This window comes from Bombus affinis, chromosome 15, assembly GCF_024516045.1.
Source record: "Bombus affinis isolate iyBomAffi1 chromosome 15, iyBomAffi1.2, whole genome shotgun sequence".
Taxonomy (NCBI): Eukaryota; Metazoa; Arthropoda; class Insecta; order Hymenoptera; family Apidae; genus Bombus; species Bombus affinis.
Window position 1 is genome coordinate 6369484 of NC_066358.1, and position 20114 is coordinate 6389597.

The 20114-nt window shown below is 37.3% G+C and overlaps 3 protein-coding genes across 6 annotated transcripts in view; 2 read left to right on the plus strand and 1 right to left on the minus strand.

Annotated features, from left to right (window-relative positions):
• Nucleotides 1-1131: 1131 nt before the first annotated feature.
• LOC126924742 (WD repeat-containing protein 18) lies at nucleotides 1132-2858 on the minus strand. Its single transcript, XM_050739551.1, has one exon. The coding sequence runs from the start codon at nucleotides 2528-2530 to the stop codon at nucleotides 1244-1246; it is 1287 nt and encodes a 428-aa protein (XP_050595508.1). The 5' UTR covers nucleotides 2531-2858; the 3' UTR covers nucleotides 1132-1243.
• A 256-nt stretch (nucleotides 2859-3114) lies between these two features.
• LOC126924744 (uncharacterized) lies at nucleotides 3115-5969 on the plus strand. The gene is made up of 6 exons (XM_050739553.1): nucleotides 3115-3396; nucleotides 3479-3644; nucleotides 3723-3940; nucleotides 4013-4177; nucleotides 4264-4442; nucleotides 4735-5969. The coding sequence occupies exons 1-6, from the start codon at nucleotides 3287-3289 to the stop codon at nucleotides 4872-4874; spliced, it is 978 nt and encodes a 325-aa protein (XP_050595510.1). The 5' UTR covers nucleotides 3115-3286; the 3' UTR covers nucleotides 4875-5969.
• An 8975-nt stretch (nucleotides 5970-14944) lies between these two features.
• Nucleotides 14945-20114, plus strand: part of LOC126924731 (protein kinase C-binding protein NELL1-like) — an 85576-nt gene continuing 80406 nt past the window's right edge. For 2 of the 4 annotated variants that reach the window (XM_050739520.1, XM_050739524.1), the window contains exon 1: nucleotides 14945-17411. In XM_050739520.1, the coding sequence (XP_050595477.1) occupies nucleotides 17087-17411 (325 nt within the window). In that variant the 5' untranslated portion in view covers nucleotides 14945-17086. The remainder of the gene's footprint in view (nucleotides 17412-20114) is intronic. The other 2 variants (XM_050739521.1, XM_050739522.1) reach the window with 2 other exon arrangements.

Genomic DNA, 20114 nt, shown 5'->3' on the forward strand with positions numbered 1-20114 from the left:
TTGTATTTATTCGCAAAAATAAAATTGTGTAGTGTGCGGATTGAATTATGACTACATCCATTATTTTCATCAGTATATCAGTTTTTTAATTTTGTTCATCGTGAAATTAAATATTTTTTCTAGGGTCGTGGAAATAAATTACCATGCAGCAAGTTCAAAAACTAGAATAAAGAGCATGAATCGTTTTTCGAAGCCGAATTTTCGATCCGAATATTAGCTCTTCGGGGACGATCATAGCTGAAATATTGCTTGCCATTAAACCGAAAAACAGCCACGTTTTGTTTCATTTAACGTGTTTGTATCACAGCGAGTTAATCATTTTATCGTCGTGCGACATGAACAAGTTATACCCTTTATAGAATGTTTTTCCACAGTGACAGAGAGTGAAACAGCGAAACAGTTTTTCATTATTATTTCCATGTTTTTTTCATGAGCAATTTTTAAATTTTCTCTTCTGTATAGTACGATGATTTATCTCTCTAATATTATGAGAATATAAATTTCACGGATAATATCGTCCTCCTTATGTCAAACCCATGAATGTGCAAATTTATCCTCTGTTTTTCACTTTTTTAAAAAGTTAAACAAATTGCCTTTCTTTGTCTGCTTACTTTATACCAAAACTGTTACTAATTTTATGAGTATATTATGGTCTGAGCTTCATTTATGATCTGTAGAATTATCATTTTACCATTTATCATCAAGGTTCATTTTACCTTCAATCATGAAATACCGAATTAATTGTGAATTTATCGAACCACGAGTTCATAATATTGGCATAAGAGGAATATGCTCTAGTATTCATTTAACTGTCGCGAAATTATTCTCGGCAATTAGTGAAAATTCCTCTATATAAACCTTGTGTGAATCTCAAAATTTATAATAAATTTTATTTTTCATTTTATTCTATTCATGTTAAATGTTTTTCGTTCTCGCTTCTAATACAATCAAAAAGCAAACGAATTAGAAATACAAAATAAAAATGTATAGAATATTTAACTCCCTCTGTAACCAATGCATTTTACTCATCTTTACAACTGATTGGATATTACTGCAATTTCATTTTTTGCCACATAACCTATTTTCAAACAGAATAAGAAGGATTGTGAAAGATAGGTAAGATAAGTTACGTTATTTACAGCGTGCAACAAGTACTCTTTATTATGATCAGTTTTCATGAGAGAACTTTTACCAAATAACTTAACAATTGACATAAAAATTATATATCTATACAAAACTTAAGTTAAGTTAAATCTATATTCGACTTATTCAAAATATGTTTTACACTGTACTGATACATAGCAGCATTGATTTTCTTCAATTTATCGATCTCATCCCTCATCTCGGAAAACTTTTTCGAGGTTACGTCCTTTGATCCGGCCATATCGATATTTTTTTCTGTATACAAATCAAAATCTAAAATGTCTGTTGTATTTCGATCCCTTGAAATCACTTCGATGAAGCTTTCCTTTCCGCTATCGTCCGATATCCTATGTAAATTACATAGTTGTAAACGCGGCTTAAGGTCGGTGACCCGGAAATTGTCGTAGTTTTTCGCGAAGAATGCAGCGGTGATTGGTCCCTTGTGATCGATCGTACGAAGAATCTGATGACTCGCTATGTCCCAGACGTGAACTTCGCCGCTGGTCGAGCCCGACACCAGGTATCGACAATCGATCGATATCGACAATGATACTACGCTCGATTTGTGCCCCTGGAAAACTATCACTCCATCCGAATTTCCGTCATTCCGTACCTGCACATGATGCTCTATTCCACGTGGCGGCTCGTGCAAATTGAATCCATATATGTCACCGTTTGTGCAGCCCACGAATAAATCACTTTCGCGTGCGTTCATGGAAACGGAAGTAAGTGGCACGTCGAACACAAGGGTGAGCAATAGCGATCCGGAGCCTGGGTCGTAAATGTTGCATGTTCGATCGAGAGATACGGAGCACAGTCTTCCTCGCGCGCCAGCATGTCCAAATTGTAGGTCCTTCACTGGCAAAGAGTGATGAGAGAATGCGTGCAATGGCGTAGGATGCTCCTCGTTCAATACACGATACAACGACCACACGAAAATTAATCCGTCCTCGGCGCCACTGGCGAAAATGGAACCGTCTTTGCTGAACGTCAAACAGGTCACTGTTTGGTAATGTTGCGATAAATTCTTTAACAAACGCCCGTTGCACAATTGCCAGACGAATAGTTTTTCGGAAATGGCCGCGACCATGTACGCGCCATTGGGCGTGCAATTCAGAGCAGTAACCTTTCCCGGTGTTGTCAGTCTCAGGTTAGATACGGGAGAATGACTGTTCAATGGCCAAACATGTATACGTGGTTTCGTTAAATCCGCACCCACTATATAACTGTCGCTTAAAAGTTGAAGAGTTCTATGACTGAGAGCACCAGCATTTTTATAAGTCGATAAAATTGAACCAGTTCGGTGATCCCACACAGCTGCACTCCAATGTTCACCGCTACTGTCACTAGTTAAAATCACTTCTCTCGTGTCGGCAATTCGCGACATTTTTATTATAGTTTTATTAAATTTAAAAACTGATTATGGTTATTTTAAGTCTTAACATATTTTGGTATAAATTTTTTCCTTCGATCTAGTATCCTCTCTAGTCGAGTTCCAACTTTCCTGTAAACACGTGCGTCACACTAGGTTAGATTTCCACCATAAACCATGGCGCTTTTAGAGTCACTAGTTGAGACTTATTTTAGGTAGTACAAAAACGATTCTATTGGACAGTATAACTTCTCAAGTATCATTCATTCCCATAAAATCTTTTGCTTAAATAATTATAATGACTGAATAAATGATCTTTCTTAACAAATTTTTTTAGTTTAGCGTATTTTTTATGAAACGAATAACTTATATATACAATAATACCATAATAATTTTATGATTGTATATATTTGATATTTTATTATAAATAATAAACTAACGATGAAATTTTCCTTTACCAAAATCTTATTTGTCGATACTTATTTTCCATTCAATTACTTAAGATATGTTACATCATAGTAGGAAGTATCAATGTTGATGATTCATGTTTCAAAACAGATGAGTGTATCAAGCAGAGCTTCCTTGACTGACCTTGAGATAATAGTATTTATATGACGTAATCCTAATCTTGGAGAATCATTAGTAAAACCTTTTTTAAAAATTTGGTTTTGCTATATCAGTCTATTTTAGATTTAGATGATCGGTTCCACCTGATAACAAAACCGATAAGAGGTTACTAGATCGTGAAGTAATATTTGTTTCAATTTTCTCATGGGCTTTCTCGATGATGAATTACAAGAGGTATCAAAACTTTGTCAAAATGTCGTTGATGGTAGCCGTCTCGTTTCTTGTGTTTGTACCATGGTGCGAGTGGAAATAACGTAAGTTTACTTCTAGCGTTTATGATGACTGACTATTACCAGATAACTTCCTAATTAATTCTATTATTTACAAACGTCATAGGAAAACCAAGTTCAAGACCATCGTCGTGTGCATGCAGTTCGCGAAGAACTATCCTAATTGCCCATTGTTACTTGAATTGAAGAGCAAAACTTTATCTGTGAAGTTACTTAATGGTCTAACAGAAGTCTGTGAAAAGGAATGCAAGAAATTGTTGGGAAAGGCACAGGTAAATATTTGAATCTACCAAATCGAACAGTTTCTTATTTATATGAATTTACTATATGAATTTTAATTAATACTGTAGGTGTTACCAATATTGAAATTTATCCGTAATTTTATTGATGAAAATCCCTTGATTTGTTGCTATGATGAAATCTCAACCATAAAAAAACTCTTAGGGGACGACGATGAAATAAAATTGAAACAAAAATATTCTTGTATTGGTTTGAAGATTAAGAAAGAGTTATATTATTTCAAAGCTAAAATCGATGTACCAGATAATTATCCAGTTGCCTGTATAAAGTACGTACCAATGATGACTAAAGACATAAACAAGAAATTTGTATCTCTTTTTAATAATTGTTTTGTTTGTAGATTGGGAGACATAGATACAAATTTTCCTCCACTATTTACACGCCATTTCACAGGTCAAGGAAAGGAATTAGCCAGACAGTGTGTGGAACCACCGCTTAGGAAGAAATCACACACTCCTTTTATTCCCTCACCATCCTTGAAAGTTGTTACATCTTTTCTTATACAGTATGTCTATTTAACAATGTTCATGTTATATTGATATCATTCTTATTCTTTTTTAATATTTTCTTTTTGTAAATTATATCACCTAGATGTGTAAAGAGTTTGCCACAAGAGCATTGTCAGTCATGCAAACAAAAATGTCTGCCAGAGAATCCAGAAAATGCAGAAACCAACGAAACTGCAGATATGCATGTAGAGAGACTTTACTGTGGACATTTGTTTCACCTACGCTGTCTTGTGACATACATGAAGACTCCTCCATTCCATGGTAATTTCTATTATTGCATCGAATCTCAATTGTCACATTAATGTGATGTAATACTAATGGATAGACTATTTAACGCGAATATTTATGCAATTTTATATTTTTATGAATATAATTAAGAAGTATAACCTAGACAGCACTTAGTTTCATCTACTAAATATTGTAATAAGTACTTTGTTTCCTATATTTTACATATATTTATGTATTATATGTATTTTGTAGATTTTTACACACTTATATTTCCAAAAGAAGGCACACATTTTAGTTTCAAATAATATTGTTTATTCTATTGTAGGGGGTAAAAAATGTCCTACATGTGAACAACGTATCTATCATGAAAAATGGGGTGTAAGCGATAAGCTTGCAGAAGAACGTTGGGCTCATCAACAAGCCCGAGCTAGGGAACTAGCAGAGGTAGAAGATTTTTTCAACTGAAATCTACATTTCATTTAAATCATATCTCTAAGTGACTATATTTCCACGAAAGAATGCAATATCACGAACAAAATATTGCTATGGACAACTAGGGAAAAATGAGTGGTGAGGATGGGATGACAAGTATAGGAAAATTTTCAAAATAACATTTATGATTTCACGTGTATCTATGTTCGCGAACAAATGTATATAGGTCAGTGTTAAAAGAAGGTATTTTTAGTACGATGAAGTTTATTATGATATATATTAAACGGTTTATATATATGCTTTATAATAACAATTTGCTTGATACGGTGCTAATATTTCGCATTATTCAATTGTTTTTTTTTTACAATTCTAACATCGTAAAATTTTTGTATGATTGAAGAAAGAATCATTCAATGATTTTGTATAAATTTAGATCTTTAGTCATTTTTATATTGAATATTTGAATTTGTACTTTGGAATAACTAAAGAACTTATTTCATATTACACTGATATTGAAAAGACGTTTTAATTAAAATATTTGAAAGAAGAAAAATCAATTGGAAAATGGTGTTGATATACTACTTATCGTGCGTTAAAGTACTCACCAGTTCGGTTACGAAGTGCCTTTCCATGTTTCACTATTATGACGGGGATAGTACTGAATGTTACTTGTGCGTGTTGTGAAGTGCGTCTTCATATAGTTTTTAATATCTTGATGTTGAATTGAATTGAATCGTATTATTAATTAACTATCACAGAAAGATATAATATAATTTGTTAATAACTGACAACAATATTCAACCGTTAAAAACCTTCAGTGTCGCAGATGGAATATTCCCCGTGCGAAAAAGGGCGCGATATTTAATGTACTGATTTCAGCGCCACTCGCGGAGTGCAGAATTAATCGATGTTATCAAAACGTCTAATTGCAATTTTTCAAAAACTCTCAAGGCTGGACACCTATTGTATAACAAAACAAATAAAACAATCAATTTTTACTAGTAACTAATAATTAATGTATGAAACAAAAACGAAGTATATTCTTTCTTAACAAAATTGTTTTTTACGTGGAATGACTTATACATTTTTATTTTTGATTGTAATAATAAATACTTGTGGAAGAATGTATTTTACTACGTCAATTTTATTCCAAACGAAAAATATATATTATTTATTTAACTTAAAAGACATGAGAAACTCACATGTATTAATAACGAATAATGTTCATGACCTCAATGTAGTTCTAAATGTAAATTTTTCTTATAATCGATAATCGAAAAATGGTCGATACGGTTTATAGCGGAACCATGGCGGAACGAAACATACAAAGTATTTATCGTATGTATCGACTAGCTATATATACTTTTATACCTTTGTGTATTTGTGACCGTGGTTGTGACATATTATATTGATCCTCGGTACCGACTACGATGATCCTCTATTTATCTCGTTCTCGTACTGGCTTTCACGGCGTAGTTTGTGCGGACATATTTTTATTTGTTCCGTAGTTTGTCTTTCTGTGGACTGGCATTTTTTTCATGTACATTTCAGTCTGGTACGACACGGATGATAGTGTGTTTAGGTGGAGCCACGAAAATACAGAAAGGTAAACTTTTACGAGTTAACTGGTTATGATAACCTAATTTCAAAATCGTTTATTTGTTCTGAGTGGAGCCTTATATCTTCATTTTTCATTGTGGAATTATTGATCGAAGTTCGTTGAATTTCAGTTGGAACTCCGTTTTTCTTATGTAATTTTAAGTACGTACAATGAAAAACATTCATTTTTATCTGAGTTATTTAATGTATTTATCGTTTCAATATCTTATTTAATAATGAAATGATAAATTAATTTTAATGTACAGTACTTAATTTTAAATGGCCTATACATCAGAATTTATAAACGTGGTATATATTCAATGAACTAGATTTTAATCTCGATTCGATAACTAAGTAACGACATTATCGACTGTTTTGAATAAAAATATTTCTTCACCTAGGAACATTCTCTTATTGAAAATCATTTCAGGCAGTGAAATAAATCGGAAAACAATATTAATCTAATAATTTTCCATTCAGCAAGTGTACTTGCCAATTATATTTAACTTGGTTACCTATACGATGTAATTACTTTAACATGATTGGCAAGGTTTTTCACGTAGATGCACGTACTTGGTTCTGGCAGACAGCCTGTCAGACTAATTCCCAGTTATCGATTCCACGCATACGTGGAAACGCACCGTTGTGTTGCATTCGTAGGGTGGGTGAACTGTGTCTTTCTTACACGCCGCGTCACCCAAAATATGTTACGAGAAATAATCACTACAGTCAGAATTCTGCATTCTACCAACTTTTATTATAAAAATTTCTCAGTATAAACATTGTTGATTATTCCGTTTTATTCATACAAATAATTGAATAAACAATCTTAAATTATAATATTTTAACACGGTTGTAGTATGACTCCCAGGTTCTTTTGCATAATAATTTAATGATATAATTTCGTTTAATAATATTAGTAAATTAACAAGGTACAGTTTGTACGTTATAAATTTCTCTTTCGTGCCAATCTTTATATTTTTATATTCAGTAAGATAAATTATTTTGAAAGTTGTAAAATTAACAAAATTTAACAAGAAAATTATTATAAAGGTCTCCTAAAACTTTTAATCTTCTTATCTATATTAACTACAAATATCGATTAAATTTCAAATTTGCGAAATGAATATTGTTTCCTGACAATCAAGTCTAGAGTTATAATGATACTTAATAACTTCATGATACAATGATAAAGGTAATTTCATGATACTACGCATAAAATCAGAAGCTACAAGTTTTCTTCATTCATATTCAATTTTACTTCTAACATTTAATTTGTTCTATGACTAAACTTCTTAATGTTGTATAGAAAAATTAATCAACATAAATAATTTGTAACTTACAATTTACAAAATTTCATTAATCATATTAGTTCCATTGTGTAAGACGGCGATCATTCATTACACTTAACTAATCGTCTTTTATCTACAGAATAAATTGAACAATTTTGTCCTTTTGAATATTTGGGTGGGAGGGGCTATAAGCTCACAAAATTGATAAAATTTAAAATTGTAAAAATCCATAAAATGCACGTGATATGCAGAAACATATAAAATACCAAAAGTGTAGTACTCATTGTAATATTTAGTGGGAGAAATAAATTTTATAGATTCCATTTGCCTAATTGGGTACAAAGAAATAGGTATTTGCATAATTAATAGTAATTTATATTTCTTTAAATAGGTGTTATATGTTTAGTAATATGTTTAGATGGGTGGTATTGGACCCGTTTATGGAACTCTCCTGGGTGGAACAGTTTTAAGCAACAGTATAACTGTCCTCGATAGAGCGTTCCTCGCACGGCCATCGAAGAATTCGCGATTCCGGTGTCGCGGCCGAATTTCGGGGATCGTCCTTGTACGCCGACGGCGATCTATCCCCCGGCTATGCATGTACCAGGGTCGTATTATACACACGATACACCTATAATTGCGCGTAGGGCAGCTTCGTCGTAACGCTTCGTGGATCGATAGCTGGGAAATGGCCGGAAGCCAAGTCCGACGACGTCGTTTCGAGTTTTGCCGTTGTCACTGTATGGGACCTAACCCCTTTCTTCAATGTCCCACTTGTATCGGTCACCCCCCAACGCAGAGCCCCTTCCTACACCCTTCTTCTTTCTTCTCAAAGCGAAACAAATTTCTTTCCTTCGAGATGCATGGAGATTGGTCATAAGTTATGTGAACACCTTGTTCGATTTGTTTTAATAATACGAGATGTTAGCAGAATGTATGAGTTCGTGGGAAATTAGCAATCGTTAAATGTTAACGTTGGTAAGTGTTTAGAACATTGGAATTTGATATTTTTATAGGCTGGGGTTTGTAGAATCTTTCATTCTTGAAAGCAGCAATCTTTCAATTTTTACGCTTGTCAGAGTTTGGAATTTGTAAAATTTTAAATTGCCAAAGATCGGAACTTGTTAATTTCTAGAATTTCTCCAGGATGAAATGTCTCCAAGTTTAAATGGTTCTAGGTTAAAATCTGTATGTTCCTGAATGTTCAAAGATTGACAATTTAAGATGCTTATAGCGTTAGATATATTGGAAAAGATTGAAATCCAATCTCACAATATTTTTTGAGATACATTGTAACAAATATTGGCAATATAATAGGGCTGTTATGTATCTTCTGTTTTTCTACTATTCTTTCGGTGAATTTAATGAGCACACAGGAAGCCTGCTACCAATTATGACATTCGAACGCGGGTTTAAAAGCAACAGCGGTTTTTTCACCTGCTCCCTCGAGAGTCTCGTTGTTTGTCTTTCTTTGTGTGTTCAATCATAGACGCTTGGGCGAGTCGCGACCCGGCCTGTGGAATAGGCGTAAAGCGGGATGCCGCTCATTCCAGTTTCTTTAAATCCTCAAGGGCAGCAGCGAGGAAAACACCCCCTGGTGAAATAGCGATATCGAAATATGACGCAATGTTTAACCAATAGGGTGCACTAAGGAATAATACATACATTGTTTTTTCTTCCTTCCGGCTTGTTCGTTCCCTTTATCTATTTAATTACAAGAAGATTTTGTTTCTTTTTCAAACAAAGTAAATACCTGTATTCTTGTTTTTAAATACAGGCAAAATGTTGCAATTTAATTATAAAATAATAACATGTGAAACTACAATAAACATCTGAACAATAGCAACCAAGATTAAACCAAATTTCTGTATAACACACATTATATATGAGCGCTAAGATCATAGTACTCTATATCACTTCTAATTTTCATAAAATGGTATGTTCTATGCTTATTATTGTAAAACATTGATCATGTTTTTTAAAGAGATTGCATATTCCAGATTGCTGGTACTTTTAAATATCAAATGTTGAAATATGTGAATGAATCCGCTATATAATCATCGATTTGAAAAATATTCCAGTAGAACTGCACTTACTTTATAGGAGCTAAATTCCAATTTACATAAAAGCCGAATGCCAAGAACAATTTTCTACGTTATACACCAAATTATATTCTAAGCGGTGATATCATTTTCTAGCAATAATATGTTTCATATAATATATATATACATGTAGATACAAAGTTTCTAAGAGCATTCGAATACTTTTGTGAGTCACAGTGTATGAACGCCAAATGCCAGGGCCAATTTTCTACATAAATCGACGCCTCCGTGACGATATTCTGGCAATACCAGTGAAGAAAATAGGAAGTTGAATGAGTTCTGCAACGTTCAGTAGCCATTGGCAGTGACGAAAACATCAAAGACGCCGTACGACCTCTCTGTCTATCTCTCGTCCTTACACAGACCAAGTAACCGTACGTTCTAAAGAGTTCCCTCGGTCACAGTAGGGAGGATTCCTTATCCTGGGGATCTGAAAGGCGACGGCTGGCCGCACGACGGAAAGAAAAGAAGAAAGGTGGATCGTGGCGCGTGCCACACGAAGGGTGACCACACCGTGGCTGCTTTTTATTTTGCGGAAGATCGAGTCCACGTATTCCTTTCACCATGGACAATGGGATCGTGCCCGAAGGACGTATCAACTCACAGCCGAAGGCAACGAGCATCGTAAATGATCCATAGAACACAGCTGCGCGTGTCTTTCCATTTCCACGAAATTTCTTCCTTAAATGCGTGATTTTCAACATACGTCGCTGACCATCTTGCATTTGTTCGTAATACGATTGGAAGGAAGAGATTTAAAAATTGAGTAAGAAAGAAGAGGATGGAGAGAGAATTAAGAGACTGCTGTATGCAACTAAAGTAGCCAGCAAGCTAATTCCAAGAGAGAAATCACGTACAGAAATTCCGATCTGCAAGTGAAGCAAGGCGAAGGAACGGAACGCCATAAACAAGTCTCTCGTTCTTAATCAGGACCATCTATCGTCGAAACGGCTTTCCAGTCGTCAGCACGCATCAAGAAAATCCATACTTCAATTGCTAAGGACACTAACCCCGTCGCTAACCCAAATATCACCAAACCAAATCTAAACTCTGATCACTAGACTGTGAATGTTTATGCAAATTCATATTTTTATGAACACGACTAAAGAAACGGGATCTAAATAGGAATTTGTTCTACCAATGAAGTATTATAATTAGAATAGATACTATACTTTCTCTGCTTCTATGTATTATCCGTTTGTTGTTTCTTTATTATTTGAATATATTTGAATAATTTTGATATTCCTTATCTTTAGCCATTGCATGTGTTCTATGTATTTCTGTACCTTTAAACGTCTCATAAATACCAAAATATCTACATATTTTCAATATACACATACATATATCCAGGTATTTCGACATTTTATATTTATATATATTTTAGCAATTTCAAATCTCCCTGTTTGCCTGAAAATCGACAAATCACAGTTATTAATTCACCAACAAGCAAACTACCAGAATCGCCAGTCAATGAGTCAAGCACGCGAATATTGCGACACCATAGAGTCCTTGTGACAATAGACTCTGGCAGCCGCAACAACAAGTTGCAACCACCTGGCGAGGGCGATGCCGGCCACCCAGTGGCCTCCAGGTGCTCTCGAAACCCCCTGTCTCGTCCCGCATGCCTGCTGCCAAACTGCGAACTTTGTCGTTCATTGGGAAAAAAGGATCGTCGTTCGAAAAATGATCACGAGACACCGTGTATCTCTCTTGTACGTCCCTGTCTATGGCACTGGGGGGCAACGGTATCGTTCTGGAACACGCGCGAATCAACGTTCCAAAATCGATACGTACATCTGCCGCAACGTAGAGTCTATTGACTCCTCTGGCTGCTCGGAGCATCTCCAAGGCGACTCAGGATGGAACGCGCGGCGTGTCCCGCTTTCCACGGAAATCTCGCGGGAGAACAGACGGTTCTCCTGACGCTGGCGACTCTTTGGTTTATTGGCATTGTAGGAGGAAACGATATAGCGTGGCTATAAAATGAATTTAGACGGGCAGTTAAGGTTTAAACGTTCCAGTGCTGGAACGTGTAATTGCTACATTACTAATTACTGCAGATCCCTATGCATTTATAAGAATTTTAAATGTGTACAAATGCAGAGAATATAGGAAACTGTATAAATTATCTAAAATATAGCATTTCTTTATGATGCTTAACAGGCAAAATAATTTTTTACTGTTTAATAATTTTTTTATATTTATAAAAATATAAATCTGCATACGTATTTGCAGCTCAGTAGTTGGAGAATTTCTTGGAGAACACCTTGAAACCTTTTCAGCTTCGTGTCAATTTGATTCTAAGGAAAAAAGTATTTTGCCTAGTTTTGCGTATTACTTACGTTTTAGATGTCCTATACGTACAGTTCCTATTTAATTGCCACGTTCCGCAGAGTCTGAGAACGTTTCTGCAATATATTTTCTTGTTTAGAGAAAAAGTACGTAGTATAATTCAATAAATTTTTTTTATAGAAGACGGAAGTGGTTTCTGGAACGAGGATGGAGGATGTGAGCGGAAAATATTTGGACTGCCCTAGCTTCAGATTGGAACGGTACGTCCTTTCTTGGATTACGTCAGATTGCAGAAAACATTCGTCACGATTACGTCAGATTACAAAATTTTACACGCTTTACACGTTCATAACTATTAGGGATTATCAAGGGACTGATTACTCGACTAGAATTATTTTTTTATGCAAGTGAAAGAAGCCCAGAATACATAGTAAAAGTTTTGTAAAGTCATCTACAAGAGTCAGGAGAAAAATAATTAATTATTTTACAATAAGATTCGCAATCTTTGGATCCAAACTCCGTTGAGAAAAATTTTATGCGGATGTTGATGCATTTATGGAAAGATAAAATGATCGTTGTAATATTTAAAGGGGTGTGATTGTAAAAACATAAATTTGCAACATGATACAAAGATCCACAGACCAGTTATAATATTTCGAAAACGGGCTGTACAGTGTGTAGACTTTTGTGACTGATTGCACGTCTTGCAGGTACAAAACGTGGTTTATGACGAATGGAACTGCTCATTTTTGTGAATACCGTGATTTATGGTATGGCTTGTTATGGAGATGCTTGATAACGAGTTACGAGAGTTTTATAATTGGTCGCTTCTGGAGTTTGAGTTCGACTGATTGCATCATTTTATTTCGCTGGTGAGCCATTTTCTGGAGACTTGGATACATCGTTCGTAATAGGCAATCCGACAAAAGGGCGTTTCACTTGTGCCGGTTACCGTGTGCCAACTCCGGGAAAAATGGGCAAAAAGTTGCGACAGATTTTTATGGGTCGCGGTCAACTTTGACCTAAGTACGAATTATGTTATTTACCGCAGTAATAACTTTATCGCATCTAAAGTACCAAGTTTAACAGTGCACGTAGTAATAAGTTCATTATACCAATTAATTAAAATGTTCCAATATATACGATTATGTGATAGATCTTTCTTTTAATAACGAAATAAATTGAATAAAACATTTTACAATGAGATATGCAGTCGTTTACAGTGGAATCTTACAATAGTCCCCAGGACACTATAGTCTTTTTAAAAGTTACCTTGAGATGTACTGTTCCATAAGTTGAAAGAACCTTATCGCACGCTACAAATTTCGATTAGATTTTTCACAGGAAAAATAATCTCGTTTGGCTATTTATTAATTGATGCAAAAAATGTAATTAATCCATTCAATGTATACTCGAACAAAGAAATTATGTTATTGTTTCGAGGAACGTGGAAAACAAACGCAAATTGAGTTTGCAACAGTGTTTGATTAGAATGTGAACTTCAGTTGCAATTTTTCAGGCCAAGAATTTCTAACTATAAATTATGTATAATTTTTCATCCGAGTTAACAATTGACGTTGCTTTAAATAGCTATCAAAAAAGATTATAAAGCAAGGGATTACATAAAATTGTATGTGGATACTGCGACGTAATAATGGATGATTATTCAACATCATCCCCCGGAACAAGCGAATTTTACAAAACGCCAATTGCAACGCAATTCTCTCATCGATGCAGGCTATTAGTTTTCGCGATCGATCCGTGTCACACGACACCGCCGTTCATGGTACACCATTCATGTATCCTGCTGTAAAAAGAGAATACGTATCCGTTCGTCCACGAAGAAAAGGCACGACCCTGTCTAGGTACTATGAAACGGTCAGAACCACCACATCTACACACCCTCTGAACCTCGACTAAGACAAAGACAGTATTATCGAAGGAAGGAAGTTAGACAATAGTGGGAGGAAAGAAAATTGGAAGAAAGAAAATGAAAGAAACATAAGAAAGGCTACATCAAGATGTATGTCAGTACCACGGAAGGATTTAGGGGAAGAAAGGTAGTAGTTATAGTGCGATAAAGGGAAAGAGTCTAATCAATCAAGAGAACTAAGAAATTGCAGAGAGGATATTAAGAAGCAGGTAAGAAAATGAAAATGGTTTAAATTCTAAGGAAAAAAATAGAGATGAACAAGGCAGCACTAGTCGACGAATTAATGGTAAGAAACGTGTAAAATAATATTAACATGTAATAGGATCTAGAAGGGCAAAGATAGAAGTTACAATGTAAAGGAGAGAGAAAGAGAAAGAGCTGAATGTAAGAAACGAGCGAAACATGATAGAATGTATCTAAGAAACTATCTCAGTCCGAATACAATGGCTACAGAAAGTACTGTTACACCGATGTATTTATTATAGCGTTACTAATTAATTAGATCCAAGTATATTAAATTTCCTATTATTCGTAAGTATCCTGCCTTCAAAAAATTTAATACTACAGAATGAAACGTATAGAGGTATGATGGAAAAATGTTGCACTGGAAGATAAGGCTACGTACCACTGTAAAGAAGAACATCTTAGACAAAAAAAAAAGAAAAAATACAACACTACGTACAAGGAAAGCAAAAAAGCAAAGGAAAGAACAAAAGCAAGCGGCTTGTAAAGATACGTATAATGTAAAGAAGAAACGTAAAGAGATAACACGAGAGAAAGAAAGAGAGTGCGAGTATAGCAGCGCTTGATGGCACACAGGTCGGCAACGAGGGGGTGGTTTCGAGACGTCGCGTTGCGGGGCATCGATTTCGGGCCAGGCCGATGGCATCGGCGGGGTATCGAGGGGCGTCCCGACGTGCTGTTGGAGCGCGTCGCGGCGCTGCTGTATACCCGAAAGTACGAGTCGACCGACAGAGCCGCGCTTCTCTCCGTTCTCGAGCCATCTCCAACTACCACCAACGATACATACACACTCCAACCTCGAAACTGCCTATCCTGTTTCATCTTACCAAGTTGGAGGAAGAAAGAACGAAAGCTGAGCCGCGCGCGCGCGCTCGTGTTTGCCGCCTGCGCGCGAGTCGAACGTGTGGCCGAAGAGAGCGTTGCGGGCCTCGCACGAGCTCGCCACGGACGTAGCCGAACCGCTTAGCAGTCGCGCGACCAGAGACCACCGCGTCGTGGTGCTGCCAGCCTCGAGTGCCTTGCCTGGCTTAGACAGCGACAGACTTGGCCTCTACTACTGGCTGGTACTGACGTTGCCGCACACGACACGACACGCGGCCAGTGTGTCCACACCGGCTCAGTACTCTTGGAAGACTCCGCCAGAACGGATCAGGCATTCGTGTTTCTCTTTCGAGTCACGATTTTCAAGTTCGTCGAATTTCTTTCAATAAAAATATACACGTGTATACATAAATATAGCTATAAACGTATGAAACAATTGGTATTTCGGAGGCACACGAGCTAAAAAGGAAGATACTATATATAGAGATATTTAGAATAATCGAACGATAATAGGGAATGAAATGGCAAAGTGAAGCGGTTTTGATCAATTAACAAAGTGAAGACGTTAGACACGAGATAGACACGGGTAGACGTGACTTGAGTTTCGTATACGAATGCGTGGTGTATCCGGATGCGCCGGTGCACCACCAGCTGCAGCTGCCAGTGCCGCTACTACCGCCACTGCTACCAGCACCGGCGGTGCTGCCTAGCGCTGCCGCCGTCGTCGTCGCCGCTGTCTCGCTGGTGCTGCTGCCGCTGGCAGAGGCTCGCAGAGGTGTCCACCTCGTGGCAGTCGACACTTCCTGCCGGACGGTGGTAGTGTCCAGGCGCGCTGGACACACGACGAGCCGCAGCCGGTCGCTGCTGCCGTTGTTCGAACGTTGTGAGGATTAAGACGTGGAAGAGCCGGCCGTGGAACAGGAGACGAAGGAAGAAAGAGAGAAAGAAAGAAGGGAATTGATAAGGGAAGAAGGTAGAAGTGTGTGACAGAAGGTGATGCGTGACACACACGGTGCTCTGTGAACTACGGCTCTCAACTGTACGAGAAGAACGTTTTTTTTTTTTGTTAGTGTAACAGAGGAAGAAGGAGGGAGAGAAAAAGAATTCGCGTGGGCAACGAAAAGAAAAGAAAAAAGGAGAGGAAGGAAAAAAGAGGAAAAAGGGTTTGACTAGCGAGTGCGACGAACCCTTTCGCTACTCCCTTACACGCACGGGGCCGCACACTCGTGCACGTATACCGCGAGAGCCGCGACGTGTCGCCGGTAATATAGCGTGTACGCTTTCGTTTAGAGGGTTTCTTCCCTCCGACGTCGACGCGCGTAGGAGTGCCGGGTCGCACGCGGTGCCTCCTCTTCATCGACGTCGAGTCCCGTCGGGGTGTCTACACCTTACTTCCTTCTCCATTCGTGTTTCCACCGATTCTCCAAGTGAAACCAACGTATACGTACACTAATACGCGAAACAATTACAAAAATGAAAGCACCAGTGATCTATCTCGAACACCCATAAGAATACTAAAACTCAACCTATATATATATATATGTATATGTATGTATTCTGATTAAAAAACGTATATAAATAACCTACATCAAAGAAGCATCGAATAACTTGAAAAAACGATTGAAACACAAGTTCATCGATTAGATCCTAAACTGTAAGAACGAAACACACAACGAAGGAGGGAGAGACAAGCTTTCTGTAAAAATTCTGAAGGGAAAGAAGAGGAAGAAGAAGAGAAAAGGATCACGAGTTGGTGGTTGGTGCCGGGTGTGCTGGTGGTGATTCGGCTTACGCCAGGTCGTGGTGATGCCTCGCGGCCGCGGATCCTTGAGATCGCTGGGTGTCGTAGGTAAGGACACCGCTGGTGGAGCCGCAGTCCCGGTTTCGTACGGCGTCGTTGCGACGAGGACACGCTGACGAGTGCAGCCCCCGGTGGCACGGCAGTGGTCGCTCCTGCAGGCCATGTATTACGGTCCGGTAATCGACCGTACAATCGGCAGCAGCTGCAGTGCCAGCGACCTTCAGCAGCCGCGATCACCACGGCCACGACGACGTAGACGCGTTGCCGCGGCGCCCGGCGTCGCGGACGACGCCGACAACGAGGACGAACTTCAGTATCACGAGCCGGCGTACGTTGTCCTCGATGTGCAATCGAACGAGAAAAATGGTCATCGGATTGGTTGTCACGCCGCTCCGAGGCCTGGCAGAAGACGAACCGGCGGAAACGCGATTAGGATACTGCTACTCGCCACTGCCGCTGCCTTCTTCGCACTCGCCGTCTCTCCTGGTAAGTTTTAAGATTATTTCAATCACTGTCTCTCTGATTCCGTGGAGATTCGATTGTTTCTTCAGATTGATTCTTAGTAAGTCCTGGGAAAATTTGTGGTTCCTTGTTCTATGATAATTTGCTTCCGAAAGAAGGAACAGAGAAGAGACCGGATTTGTATTTTGTATAGTTTGTGATTAGACGTTTATACTGTATAATTTAGTATCTCGTTGTTAGAATTTAATGGAGAATCTGAAAAATTCTGGTATTCGAGTATTGCAACCAACGAATGTGTAGCATTAAATAGAGCAGACGAAGTAGCTTGCTAGATACGAAACACGGAGTATCTATAACGTGATAATATAGTCAAATTATGGACAATTCTTAAAAGTAGATTATTGTAAATTAATTAAGATAAAACGCTGAATGTTACACGAATGGGTTAAAAGGTGTGGAGTAGAGTAGAACGTTTGGAGAATCGGTGAGACTATAGTCTCTGCGGAATCAATCGGTGCTCAAGGCCGTTTCTCCCTCTAGGGGGTCGCGACCCACCTCCAATAAGTTTAACATGTTTTCTGCGAAAGTCTTGCACCGGAGTTGGCACGTACTTTTTACGAAGTACATTTGGCATCGATTTGATGTGACTTAGACTAGGAAGGTGGATAAGAGCTCGTGAAATTTCAAGAAAGAAACTTTCTTCTTCCTGACAATTGATAATAGCATAATCGATTAGAATGAGACTTGCAGGATAACTTACAGATGAATAAATTTTGTAAATCTAATAATTTATCATACCACGCACATGCAATGAATGGTAATATCTAGTTTGTAAGATCTTACGAATTATATTTGATAATGTTTCACAAGATTAAACGATTTTATAATCTTGTATAACTTTATTCATCTTGTCATCATATTTGCTCCTCGACACGAAAGTAAAGAAACTTCAAATATGCTATTTTATATAATTAATCACCGTGTTTATGGAATTCATTTGAGAAAATTACTTGTTAGAATATAACACTGTGGCTAACGAAAATTCAATCAGCAATAAGCATATTAAGATAACAGAAGTTTCTGTCTTTGAAATAAGACTTTTTCAAAGACCGATGAAAGGTATCATTCATTATCACTTTACCACGTTTGACTGTTTATCATCTTAAATATCAATTACTTCGAGACGCTTGAGTTTGTCTCGTCAAAATCAATTACTTTAATCTTCGCGAATAATTTATTTCTATTTCTAAACGACGTAAAGTACCGAAGGTATTATCAATTATCGTTCAGTTAATCTTTATCATTTGAATGCGGATATTTATGCAGATCCATCGCTTTACGAATGTAATTAAAAAAAGTGCAACTTAATTCGATATTACCACTAAATATTTATCGCATTAAATATTTTTCGCACCTTCGAATTTCCTCTAAATGCACCAAAATCCTCAGTCTATTTATCACGATAACACCTATAAGACCGTTTCGTTTTTCTTCTTTCTTTCTTACTAACCATCTTCTAATCATTTATCATTTAATCTATATTTCTCATTTCGAATGAACATTGACATGGGAACATACCGATTGTTTCAACTCGAAAATTACATTCGCATTTGTTCCGACTACAATGGCTATACAAATACCAAATACACATTTGTATACAGCTTTATTTTTCAATCAGGCTCTTTCTTATCATGCGCATCTAATTTTCATAGCATTAAATTCTCGTAATCATATGAAAGAACTGTCAGGTAATATGAAGGACTTATACTTATACTTGGGCTTCATTTAATATTAATATTATATAAATGCAATAGTAAATGCAATGGTGTAAAAATACTTCTGCTGTTCACTCTATATAATCTACGTGACAACGTTTTGAAAGTGTCGCGAGACTTGGCGCATTATTGCGGATTATCTAAGGGTAACCTATTAAATCAACGAACTCCTACATACCTTCATAGTTATTGTCAAAAAGCTCGAAGCACGCTGACCGGCTGGTCGAAATACGAAAAGTAAACAGCACGGCCTGTCCGCCGGGAAAATAAGAGAAATATTCACAGGCATGTTGGCGCCTGCAACGTCTCCACTCGAGCATGCAGATACGTGTATTATTAAAATGCTGCTGCTCCGTTTCGTGATTCGTTACGCGCCTCCCTCTCTTCTCGTTTTTTTTTTCGTTCTTTTTTTATCCGGTTTCTCTTCTTCCCTTTTATTTTTTCGTCTCTCGTTTCATTCATTCGTCGTGGAAAAAATCGGTGAAAAAAATCGGAGGAAATTAAGGAAGATTAATTGAAAGAGCGAAGGGAAGTGGAAAAAGAGGCGCGGATGGGCCAGAAAGCTAGGTGTGCATTCAGCGCTTTTTAGGTCGACTTTTTCTTCGACGAATAGTCAAGTGGCAAGTGGTGACAGTAAGCATGTGACGCATTGCGTCAAAATCCAGTGTCGAGGAAACTGTTGCACGAGACTCGCCCTCTGCACCTTAGTTTCCGCGATTTTCGTCGATCGAATCACTCGACCATCTGCTTATTCAGCGTTCGTCTTAACACAGGGTGGGATTTAAATGTGCAGGAAGCTCGGTCGTTGATTTTAGTCCGGTCTAAGCGAACTTTAACATTAATCTTCCCAACGACGAATTCTTTTTCGACTAGAAGAAACTTCTTTTCATCGACTGTTAATGTTTTTACGAATGCAACTGAGGAGATACCATTTCCATAGAGATTTGTTTTA